Source organism: Ascidiella aspersa, chromosome 8 (assembly GCF_963924565.1).
Source record: "Ascidiella aspersa chromosome 8, kaAscAspe10.2, whole genome shotgun sequence".
NCBI lineage: Eukaryota > Metazoa > Chordata > Ascidiacea > Phlebobranchia > Ascidiidae > Ascidiella > Ascidiella aspersa.
In genome coordinates this window covers 19,930,831-19,944,104 of record NC_139454.1, presented here as the reverse complement: position 1 = coordinate 19,944,104, position 13,274 = coordinate 19,930,831, and the positions used below count along the sequence as shown (strand labels likewise).

The 13,274-nt window shown below is 37.3% G+C and overlaps 1 protein-coding gene across 3 annotated transcripts in view; it reads right to left on the bottom strand.

Annotated features, from left to right (window-relative positions):
• Nucleotides 1-6,917: 6,917 nt before the first annotated feature.
• LOC146136759 (uncharacterized) overlaps nt 6,918-13,274 on the bottom strand; it is an 84,531-nt gene continuing 78,174 nt past the window's right edge. For 2 of the 3 annotated variants that reach the window (XM_083395997.1, XM_083395999.1), the window contains 5 exons: nt 12,536-12,674; nt 11,232-11,483; nt 9,941-10,043; nt 9,354-9,455; nt 6,918-8,632 (listed from right to left, as the gene is read on the bottom strand). In XM_083395997.1, the coding sequence (XP_083252123.1) occupies nt 9,368-9,455; nt 9,941-10,043; nt 11,232-11,483; nt 12,536-12,674 (582 nt within the window). In that variant the 3' untranslated portion in view covers nt 6,918-8,632; nt 9,354-9,367. Of the gene's footprint in view, nt 8,633-9,353; nt 9,456-9,940; nt 10,044-11,221; nt 11,484-12,535; nt 12,675-13,274 lie in introns of all 3 variants that reach the window. The other variant, XM_083395998.1, reaches the window with a different exon arrangement.

Here is a 13,274-nt window from a genome sequence, read left to right as displayed (position 1 = left end):
TTCAGTTTTGCTAAGAACATTACGTCCACACCATTCAATTTGATCTATTTTGTTTTTGACCATTATATTGACGTCACTTGGTATCAGATCGAACGCCTATACTTTTTGCCAAAAATATCGGGTATCTAATAAAATAGCAAGTATCGTACATATCTAGATCATACTCGAATTTCGAAAAATTAAAGTGTAGTATTTTTATGGACCTATAAAAACAAAAACAAAAAATATTAAAGTTATTTCAATTGGAAACCAATTGTAAGGATATCGTAGAATTTTTTAACCATTACAGCAAGGGTCAGGAATCTATTTGACATAAAATGTATATACTTTTAAGTGCATTATCTTCAGCGCCATGTATTATTTTTCAACATATATTTTAGGCTATCAAATTTTGTCACAATTGTGAATAGTTGAGTGATTTTCAACCGCTCTTGCGGTGCAAGATAGAAGTCAAAAGCAACTGAGTTAGGGATAAGTTGCTGATTGGATTAACCAGGCCGCTTTAATAAAAAGAAAGAATTCGAGAGGCAACATGTAAAACTTTATAATCGAGTGAATAAAAAATACACACACATGCACATTCAACCAGTGTGATCTAGGTATTCTGAAGTTGTTTAACGGCTTACGTATCATTAGTACATCGGAAGCCATCGTAGATTAACCGATTCTGACGATCAATGATGCCAATAAGGCAGGCTAGAAACAACCATCCTGCCGTGAGGTTCGAACTCGCGACCTGGCCATAGCGAGATCCTCAATCATCGAACGAAATAATCACATGGTTAAACATATGCGTTGTTGTTACACATTAATAGAAAACCAAAATACGTCACGCCACAACGGTGCTGAGCAAACAAAATGTTACTGTGAAGCAAAGTGTTGTGCGGCGAACTAGCCTTGGTATCGCAGTTGTTATATGTGACTGTAAACGTTAAGCTTCAATTTGTAGCAACTTGAAAATTAAACCGCGCGAATACCAATTATTGAGATGAAGATCTTTGTGGAAAGTTCCGAGGAAACTATTGCTCTGACAGTCGAACCTTTCGAAACGATTGAAAGCTTGAAGGCAAAAATTGAAGCCCCAAAAGGTAAAAACTTTTGTCAACACGCGTGCCTATTTTTGAAGCAATTCGAAAAAATTAAATAATGGACTTTGGCAGTGTTTTTTTTTGAACTTTGGATTCGCTAGATCAGTTATTTGCCAATTATCCCTTGTTTGTATTGTAAAGTAACCGATTAACATGCATAACCACTAATCTCATGGGTGTACCGGACAACAAGTATTTAAATGGATTATGGGATAAATCATGGAACGCGAAACTAAGAAAACTAATTTTTTTAATAACAACCCTGACAGCAACCGAACCCAAACCCTTGATTAAAAACGATCATCGGTAATTTACTGTATAGGCCTAAACTACGCGAATTGAATAGATAGATAATTTCCAAAGTATATGTTTTTGACATAGCCCATGTAAACGGTCGTTATCCATTTCGTTGCTAGTCAATGAATCAAGTAACAGTTACAGTTTTGTATTACGCGGTTAAACTGTTGGTCAGGGTATATCTCTTAGTTCAATTTACTGGGGTCCATAATTATCTCAATAGGCATATGGGCGAAAAGCTGATTTGTCCCGATTTATAACAAAGGCGAAATACGAATATTTAGGAGAATGAAAATTCATAGACCCCGCAAGAGAAAGATTTTTTTGCCTATTTTAACTACGTAAATGCAAAAACAATTTGCCAACTAGGTAAATTTTGCCAACTTTTAAAAAAAGAAAAAACAAATGCCAACTCCATAAGTTTTGCCAATTTAAACGATATAAAGGTGACTTTGTGACATCACGTAATGACGTAACTTTATGACGTCACATCGGAAAAAATTGCATGCCTTTCCCAACAAAAATCCTGGATCCGCGCCTGTTGATTAGTCAACAAAACTTAACTAATTTTATTTTCGTTTAAAGAACCAAGGAAGTTCATACATGGGCGAAATTTTAAAATCTATGTTAAAACCCTCACTGGAAAAACTTTAACGATAATTGTGGAACCATCCGACCTAATCGAAGATATCAAGCAACAAATTTGCGACACAGAAGGTAAATCAACTTGATAATAATAAATAGTAAAGCCAAAAAGGTCGAGTAGATCGACATCATCTTAATAAAGACGTCTCGATACGAGCAAATACAGATTTTGGTTTACCTAATGTTTCTAGACGCTTATATAACTTACGTGAGCAAAACGTAATTTTTCTAAAAGTACCGCAAGAAAAACGAGATTTTTCTTAAGCCAGAAGCTTTATTTGTAAATTTACTATTTAAAAAGATTTACAAAACAAAAAGATTTACAAAAAAAAAAACGTTGTTTAAACGAAATAAAACTGTGACAGAAAAAGCATATTGTAACACAACACAGTGTTTGTTTTTAGTGATTTTAACGGAAAATTCGATTACGAAAATCTGGTTCTTTTTTTAAAACTAAAAGCGTATTTATCATACATCTGCATTGTTGCACCGAGTTTTTTCTCACAGTTGTTACTTACACGAGATGTTGCTAGACAGGAATTCCACCAGATCAGCAGAGATTGGTTTTCGCCGGAAGGCAACTCGAAGATGGAAGAACTCCAGGTGACTACAAGATTCAGCAGGAAAGCACACTCCATTTGGTATTGCGACTTAGAGGTGGAGGCAGAATTGTGTTTAAAAAGACTCTCACTGGCGAAATCATCCATCTAAAATCCGAACCATTGAACTCGATGTCGGAAGATAAAAAAAATATATGTGGGGAAGAGAGTAAGTCAGTGAAAACAAAAAAACAATTACAACTAATTTACTATCTAAAAAGCAGTGATTCTTTAACTTTTCTCACCACCACTATCAGAATGCTGTATTTCATAACAGCAATAACAAAAATAGTTCAACATAACAAAATAGTTCAACTGCAAAACCAACATGACAGGGATATGTATGTACGACTTGTACGTGGGATTCATAAGCACATGTTGAAAATTAACTTACTCTAACTATATTTTACTCATCACTATAGCTATCAATTTAAATATAAGTAATTTTATCCTTATTCATCCACTTTTGCAACAATTTCATTTTTATGACTTGCTGCGCTGCCACTGTGGGCACGTTTTAAAAAGTTAGTGACTGCTTAACTCAAATAAGGTGATTTCGTTAGCATTACAATACTAAATACGGTATCAACAAAACCAAACATGGCCAAGCTGATAGCAAAGCAGCAAGTGCACCCGTATCATTGATACCAGTAAAAACAACCCGCTATTTTGTGTTTATTCGTGTGTATTTTTAAGGGGGTCATGAGCGATTTAAAAAAATACTAGGTGACTGTTGCGTAATTTTTTTTTTAAAGTTTGAGAACCACTGCACTAGGGTGACCACCAGGTTGAAACAACGTTTGAAATTGGATTTTTTCGGTTGCAAACGGCTTTTAAATTTGAAAAATTACTTCCGCAGAAATTCCAATATATCAGCAGCACTTGGAATTCGCTGGCAAACGACTTGAAAATGGAAAAAACTTAAATTTCTATAAAGTTAAGCATGGGTCGACTATTAAAGTGATTCTGCGTTTACGACCAGAAGAGGAGATCTACAAAGATTTGTCTGACGATGGCAAAAACATATTTTCCAAAGCTTCATAGATTGTGTAAAACTCTAGGCCTATTATTCTCCCTGAGGCGAGAAATTGACGGACAATGTTATATCCACTTTTTCTGTGTTCTGTATTTTTTATTCCATCGGTTCTCAACCAGTGGGCCATGGCTCACTGGTGGGCCATGGAAGCTTTTTAGGTGGGAAACCTACAGCACTATTATAGCCAATACGTAAGAAAAAGAACGTTTGTTCTTGTGTGGCATAAAACAATGTAAGAATGTATTTTATTAAGAGTGTTGTACTATTGAATATATGTCACAAACAAAACACTAAATATTTTACGTAAATTAATTGTTCCGATGCTTTAATGCAGCATTTGGTTCAGGGATGCCACGAAGTTTGTTTTTGAATTAACTTAACAGACAAATTAATAAAAAGCTAGATTTATTGAAGAATTTAGTTTCATTTGTGTCAACATACCTAATTTTACATGAATAATGGTTTGGAATGTAAATGAAACGTAAATTTATTGTTTAGAAGCAAGTACCTCACTAATGCCTGGTTGAACCTATAATAATCTGTTTTGATATATGCTTCGCTATTTTTTGCTTTAAACCTTATTATAGTTTGTTTTTTCATAAAAAATTATTGGGCCACAAAATTTATGAGCAACGAAAATGGGCCACGAACGAAAAAAGGTTGAGAACCACTGTTGTTGTCCAACCAATTAGGGCGAATGTCCGATAACATCGGATCAGAGCCGATACCCGATACCGAGTAATTTTATCGGTATTCGTTCGATACTTTGGTTGAATCGATGCCGATACCATGGTTTGCAATGTAACGGAGCGATAACCACTTTAAATGAAATCTTCTGAGAAAAAAAAGTATTTTAACAATAAAATATAACTAAAGGCTTTCTTGGTATAAAGCAAAATAATACCGGAAAAACTTGTAAAAATATTTATTTACAAGCATTTATTCGACCAACATAATTACGTCATTCAGGAACGGGTCGCACAGCCGTAACAAAATTTGGCCAAAATATCGTCAGTTGTGTTTGCAATCCGGGTTACCCAAACAAAAAAACGCTATTTTTACAACACTAACCCCGGTTTATAAAAACATGGAAACCCGTGTTTTTGTAAAGCAAACACTATGAAATGTTTTTGTGGGATTTGGCTCTGTTGAATGCTATATATATATACTGTTCATTATTAATTGCTTACTGCGTCGTCATTATATCTTCATCGCAATACGATTGATTCAAATACGTAAAACACGCTTGCTGGCACTCTGCCAAGACACGCAATTATTGTTCGCGCGCTGCCAAAGCTTTTACTCCTTGCGTGTGTGACGTATAGGTGCAGAGCGGGTGTAACATAAGGATGGGACATTAATACACAGTGTTATAAACAGATCATTTTGAGACTTAAGTCCAAGTGAAGTCTTTTTTAATAAATACAGTAACAAGTCATCATTAGAGCAAGTCAATTTCAAGTCAAGTCCTTGTCATAAAATTACACGTTAGGTCATTAAAGTTGGGTAAACTCATTCGACTTTAGTTCAACCCAAGTCATTTTGAAAGACTTAAGTAAGTCACAAAAGCGCCAAAACTTCAAGCAGTTTATTTCTATTTCGTCATCGACTGGCTAACAATTCAGCAAACATCAGTTGAGCCTTAGATGCTTTTCTCAGCCATGAAGCTGTTTGTGATAAAATTCGGAATCAAAATGACTGACGAAAGTCTTGATGCATTAATTTTCATGCGTCAACATTACGCAAATTAGTGAAAAAGTGCGATTTATCGACACAAACTAAATGAAAATTTCATTAATAAAACACAAGGTTGTTTATAGTACGTATAGAGTTCATGGTTGGAAGAAAAAAAGTCGCTTTTTATCGACCCCCCCCCCAAAAAAAAACACACGGTGAGCCAAATTTCGGGTTGTGACCAAGTGGTTGACAACACTGACTTGCAAACAGTAGCTGATCTAGGGATTTTTGTTGGGGTTTAAACATTTTAGAGACAACGTCACAAAGTTACGCCATAAATCAATTAGCAAAACTTTTCAATTTAAATGGGTACCTAGGCTATATGAAAAAGGTGGAAAAAGGGATAAATATTCGCGCTTATCTCGAAAAAATGTATTTACAATAAAAGTCGGTCTGAAATATATTTTGGGAAAGACACGACCAGATTCTATCTACAAGCCCTGGATCCGCCACTGCTTGCAAAATGTCGCCTTTGTTTGTTTGCCACATAAAATTGCTACTGAGGAGTGGCAAACTTATCTTGCGAGTTGCATTTCAAAAACAGTAGTTAAATATCGCATAAAGTATGTTACCGTGGGGTGATTTTTCCACGGCAGAGTAGGTGAGGTAGTCGTTTGCGGGGGACACAACTAAGTGAGTTTGTAAGATGGGGAACATCAATATGGGTGTTATGTGGAGCTTATTAAACCGTGCTCTTCAAAAAGATTGTAAAAACAATACATTATTCTGGTTCGGTTATTTTTAATCAAAACACCACAGTGGGTAAAACAAGTTAAAAGGGGCTATACTGTTGACTAAATGCGGTATAATTATCTTCATAAATTCGGAGAAAACTCTTTGGCTAAATGAGTCACATAAAACAATTTGTAGAACCTCAAAACTGCGCAGCATTGACCTGTACATTCCTTGCAATGGAATTTCTTCGAAAATAAAACCTGAACGGCTCCACGCACAATGCCGTATGTGAAGAATCGATAATTTCGGTTCGTTAACATAATGTGAACAATGTTTATCAGGTTATGTTAATCGTATCAGCAATTGCTTCGCCACTAAACCGTAAAATATACAATTAAAGATACAAACATATACGTAGTTAACAACTGTGACCTAGCCCATCTGAAGCTGCTTTTTGTCCAACGATTATGGCTAAGGTATCATTAATACACCGAAAGACCTTGCACACTCACCGAATGTCCATCAACTGCAAGCATGGCAGGTTAGAAAAACATGTAGCCTGCAGGGGGGTTCGAACTCACGACCTCCAGTCATACCGGACCGTCGCTCTAACAACTAAGCTACACAGGTCCAGAGGGGAGCAAGTAATGAAATAACCATAGCACCGTTGCCTACGGCATCCTGTTCGAAAAACTAACCTGTGGTGAGGTTCGAACTCACGACCTCGTTCATACCGGGACCTACCAACTGAGCTACCTAGGCTCAGAGAGGAGCAAGTCGAAAAACAACCATAGAACCGTGCCTGCTACACTCTCTAATATATCTCGATAAGCGCATCGGGAGAGGAAATTTGTAATTTTCAAATAGATTTAGTGAATTTTAAACGGCGATAGAACACGACACTGGTCCGCGGTAGGAAAAAAAGCGGACAGACAAAGAAAAAACAGCAGGCGACAACAGTATAGAAAACAAGTAACAGGAAAAAAGAGAACGACAAAAATAATTCGCGATAAAACCCAACGACGAAAGAAAAAAACGAACGACAAAGAATCGTAAGAGACGGCGATTCGGGCGACGTAAGCGTTGAGCGAGTTGAATAGGAATACGTTCGGAATGAAAGTTGCACGGTGGAAGAACAATATTCGATTGGTGAAAAAAAGAGAAGCGTACAAAAAGTGCGTTTGAAACCTCAAGCCAATCATGCAGATGCCGTGAGTGGCCGTGTTTCACAGGGTTTCAAAGCAATGCTTAGTGACTTGCGGTGTTGTACAAGTCTTGACTTCAGTCTTTTGGACAAATAATTGGCTTGAAATAAGATGTTTTTTAAGCAATTTTTTGGAAAATTGGTTTATTTATCTTGATTTTGTTCCTTTATTTTAAATTACTTTTAATCCGACAAGTTTTCTAATTTCAATCATTTAACGATTACTTTTTACAACAAGGAAATTGCTTGAAGTTGACTTGCTCTATAATGACTTAACTGGGACTCATGCAAACTTATGGACTTACTATTTATTTAAAAAGACGACTTAAAATTAGGTAATTTAAAATGACTTGTTCGCCACACGGGTAGTTTCAACTCCAATAATAAAACTTCCTTTAAGTTACAAAAGCTAAAACTAAGTTTTGTCAGAACTTATTTACCCAGGCATCTTTCAATTACTAAGCTATTTGTGAGTTTAGATTTTGGTTTGAAGGAAAAAAATCCGGTTTAAAGTAGAACCATTGAATGGTGACAGCAGTTTTTACTTAAGTGATCAGATAAGGTGGAAAAAGTAGCCCAATAACTTAACAAATCACGTTCAACCAAACGGTTTAAGATAATAACAAAACAAAACTCATTTTTTGTTCAATGAAAACAAATTCTCAAAAAAAACACTGTCGGTTAACATTTGAATCTGTTTAAAAATGCGAAAAAAATACCTCAGCGAAAATGCACTTTGTGGACCAAGAGTTTAATATTTGACAAAATACTTAAAATAGTGTTTTTTTTTCGATCGACAACCTCCAACATTGACTTAGAACTGTGGTCCAGCTCTGATGAATTGGTATTACCGAAATCAGTCGGCCTATTTAGGATTTTCATGCAAGCTAAGCAAGGCTATAAAAATCTAGCCGATGGTGAGGTTCGAACTTACGACCTCAGATATACCGGGATAGTCGCTCTACAAATTGAGCTATATAGGCGCAGAGGGGAGCAAGTCGAGAAACAACGATAGCACCGCTGCCCGCTGCATCAGGTTCGTTAAACTAGCCTGTGGTGAGGTTCGAACTCACGACCTTGGACATACCGGGACCGCGCAAAGCGCAAACTACGTTAAATAGCGAAGAACAAGCTGTACAAAATAGAATAACGGCAATAAACGAGCAAAAAAGACAAGTTAGTTTAGTGTGCAACCTTTGATCAACCGTCCAGCGACAATCTTGTAAAAAAAAGTCAAAGAAAAATATGTGCCAGTTTGGTTGCTGTTTGGGGACTTTTCCGCCCGCTCCACGACTACCGTACTCTCTTGCCCCAGCTAGCGGCTCGTTGGCTTTTCACCAGTTGATTGGCTCTGAAAAAGCACATTTAATTATCATCGATTATTATTTTACTACAGGGCTTAGCAAACTTTTGGTCTTGATTTTATTAAAGATTGTTTGCCATTTTGTCATTGGTTCAACAAAAATTCTCGTTGACGGCGCTCAAATGCCAGAACGGCGGCGCTAATCGCCTCATTTAGATCTTCTTCCGACATGTTCAGCCTTCAGGTCTTATTCTCACAGGTTTAAGTCTTATTCTCACAGGTTTGAGTCTTATTCCGACAGGTTTAAGTTCCATTCCGACAGGTTTATGTCTTATTCCGACAAATTTAGATCTAATTCCGACAAATTTAGGTTTATTTCTAACAGGTTTAGGTTCAATTCTGACAGGTTTAGTTCCTATTCCGACTACTTCAGGTATTATTCCGACAGGTTTACAGGTCCAGGTATTAGTTCGACAGGTTTAGGTCTTATTCCAAAAGGTTTAGATATTATTCTGTAGTGGATATTACTGCGTATTTGACTAAATTATGTCGTTAGTCTTAATTATGGTATTATAGACATTTCCGCTTAACATATTGTTGCTTTATAGGTGTTACTGTGTGTTCCTAGTTAAAGCCAATAAATAAACACAACTAATAATGTTCTATTGGCACAAAAATACAGCAAAACGTGTGTCAGGGCCATTTGAACACACTAAAACATTTTTGATCACAAATCAAAACAAGATAGGGGCAGACAAAGCAGACCTACCTCTATGGGTTGAGTTAGACTTTCCACACTAGCATATGGTTGGTGCTGTCCACCCGACCAGCGGTCGCCTCAGTACCGGAGTTCATTCGGAAGTCCTCATACCTAAGTTTCAAGCGTAGCTATTAGGCTTTAAGGCAGTGATTGTCAAACTGTGTACCTCCGGAGATTGTCATGTGTTCCGCGAAATATTTTGTTATTTCAAACATAACCTATTTGTATTGTAAATCAACATGCGAAAATGCACACTAACTCTTAAAAAACTGGAAATATTACATTATTTATCTATTGCCTAGCAGTGTTTACCGGGCGATTGTCAAGTTATAAACTATCAAACAAGAAAAAAAAATATTCTGTAATTGTTTTACTGTGCTGCCAGCTAAACGAGTTTGAGAACCACTTCATTATGGGTTACGATTTGTGGGTTAAGAGTTTGGGAACTACTGCTTTATGGGTTACGATGTTTTGATTAAGAGGGTACTTGTTGGTTACGTCACTATCATGTGTGTCCGATATTATCGGATCAGTGCCGATACCCGATACCAGGGTACACCTATCAACACAGACATCCGCTCAACTTATCAGCTTACCCGTCTCCACCACTGATAACAAGAGTTGTGGTTCTCGATTGCTGAGGAATTGCGCAAGTGTTGGAAGATCTCCTCTTTGGAAGTGAAGGCCTTCTGCTGTAAACTGAAGCAAAGAAACGTGGTTGTATATCACTGTAAGTCGGCAATATACCAAGTGCCTTTAGAAAGGCCATTATCAGTTGGCCTAACTGCTGCTTGCACTACAATAATGATTATGCTGATTATGCCAACTGATTTCGGCAATAAGACTTTTCGAAGTAAACTTCCTGGAAGTTTACAGGGATAACCCGTTTAACCGCACGTCACAGTCGTCGTCAATGGCAAAATATTTGATTTGCAAACATTTTTGCTTCGTATTTGGCTTTATTTGTTATATTAATGAGAAAAATATATTTCTTTGTTTTTAAACCATAGTCTGTTCAAACAAGTTGGAACAGTAAGATATTGCCAGGATCTGGTTAGATCAACTGATTTCGGTAATAAACATTCAAAGACACTCAGGATATTATTATGAGTATGCCGTAATCGTTGATCAGTGCACTTCAGCACGGCTGATCACAGTAAACCATACACTAGGGTTGTCCGATAATATCGGATCAGATACGATACCCGATTTTAAGTGGTAGTATCGGCGCAGATCCGATACCATATTCATATAGGAATTCAAGTTACGACTTGACTTGGACTTTGGTAACTAATGAGATTATTGAAAATGACTGGACTTGAGTAACTAATGACTTGAACTGGGAGTGGATTGTTATTCATTAAAAATGATTTGACTTGGACTATAGTTATTTTATTTTGCAAATGACTTGACTTGTTATTCATTGAAAATGATTTGACTTGGACTTTAGTTATTTTGCAAATGACTTGACTTGGGCAACCAATGACTTGGACTAGGAATTCAATTGTTATTTATTGAAAATGACTAATATTGGACTAAAGCTATTTTGCAAACGTCTTGACTTGCTATTCATTGAAAATTGCTTTAATTGGACTATAGTTATTTTGCAAATGACTTAAGTTGGGCAACCAATGACTTGGATTGGAAGTTGGTTTGTTATTTATTAAAAATGACTGATATTGACTAGAGTTATTTTGCAAACGACTTGATTTGTTATTTATTGAAAATGACGTAGAAACTAATGACTTAGACAGGAAATTTACTTGTTTTAACAGCGAAGTCACTTTGGAACGTACAACACTGTGAGCTCGATTCATAACCATTGAAAAAATCGCACAGAGTGCTGCTTTCTTTACTTATTTCATGGCTGCAAATACCTAACCTTACCCCGAGTCGGCGTCGTTTCTTTCTCGACCACTTCAATGGATGTCAGAAACCTAACGTGGCCTGTGTGGCCGTACGGGAGGCCGACTGGCATGATTGGAAGGGGCAGGGAGTTGGTGCTGGCCGTGATGCTCGGTAGCGCCAACGTGAGGACGACGCCGGCGCTGGTTCCCACCCACAAGAGGTCCTTACACACCAGAAGCGAGGTGACGCGCAGACAGGCGGCTTTGTGTTGACGGATGATGGCGTCCGAACCTGAAGTTTAATGTTTGCTAGAATTTAACAGGCTTCAAATTGCTTTTGTCGCCGTAGGCTAGTTCAGCCCCACACTTTTTTGAAATAATTTAAAAAAGGGTAACCGTATCAGTCCATCAATAAAATGTAAGCAAGGTTAGGGGTTTGAACTCACGACTTTCGGTCAAACCGGGACCGTAGCTCTACCAACTGAGCTACACAGGGTCAGAGAGAAGCAAGTCGAGAAAACAACCCTGACGCCATTTTTGATACATATAAAGGCTTTAAATAGGCTCTGTCGCTTTGGGCTAGTTTAACCACACATTTTTCGGGATAATTTAAAACAACGTGCGGAGCAATTAAGAGTAACCGAATCAGTCGATCAATGATGTAAGCAAGGTGAGGCTAAAACACATAGACTGCGGTGAGGTTCGAACTCACGACCTCGGCCATACCGGGACCGTCGCTTTACCAACTGAGCTACACAGGTTCAGAGGGGAGCAAGTCTAGAAACAACCATAGCACTGTTGCCTGCATCCTGTTCGTAAAACTAGTTTGTTGTGAGGTTCAAACTCACGACCTCCGTCATACTGGGACCATCGGTCTCCCAATCGAGCTACGCAGGTTCAGGAGCGAATCGAAAAACAACCATGACGCTATTATTTCATACATCCTGTAAATTCTCGGCAATCGAAACTGTCGAGGAATGTTAAAACTAGTAAAATGGATAACAGACATTATACGAGTACAAACACATTGATTATATGGTTTTGAAAACAATCAAAACATTTTCCTTTGAAGCCTACTACATTATTTAGATTTTTGTATATTCTACTTTGACATAACAAAGCACGGTTGTGGAACAGCTTGTAAGGATTTTAATACAATTTATCGATGAACAATGCCATCTGATTTCCATTATTTATATGAACGGTCCAAATGAATCATCTAAAACCACTCAATACTGTGGTTTTGGTCGTCAAATTGCGAGGAATATTAAAGGAAATAAACCAATTTAAAAATTTAAAAGCTAGCGCGCGAAAAGGTCACGTGATAAAATGCTGGTTTCTTACTGGCCAGCATCTTTCCGGCTGGTTGGGCAACGTCCAGATCGGCGATGAACTCATGCGTGACGGTGTGGTAGAGCTTTATGTGAGCCTTGCGATCCAGAGCAACCCAGACGCCGTAGCCGCATGAAACCATGCAGTAGATCTATGAGACAACGAAAATACGTGATAATATGCAGGCAAAAACTAACACGTAATAAAGTATTTGGGTACACTATGCACGGATCTGTAATGTAGCTTGAAAATAAATTGCAAAGCCAAAAAGGTCGAGTAGATCGACATCATCTTGATTATTAAGACGTTTCAATACGAGCTTGTATCATCTTCAGCTAATGTCACAACTCAAAATAACGTCTTAATAATCAAGATATTTTCAATCTTCTCGACCTTTTTGGCTTTGCAATTTATTATCAAGCTAATAAATTATGGTAATGTGCCTTTGTTCCATTAATATTTTGTTGCTACTAGATTGTTGCAAGGGATGTGGAATACTTGAGATTTTTTTCCGATAGCGATAACACATATTTCGGAAAAGTAAGTATCGCGTTCCGATCCGCTACCAAATGACGTCATTACTATGCTCATTGCTCAAGCAAGAAAAATAAATGCAAAAGCGTTCAAAGTTTTTTTGAGTTTTTAAGTCAAAATTTGCTTTAGCGTCAAGTAGTTTAGTTACCTCCAGTTATTCATCAACTATTGTTTCATAAATTTGTATAAATGAGCAACATGGAGAAATGGTTACTAA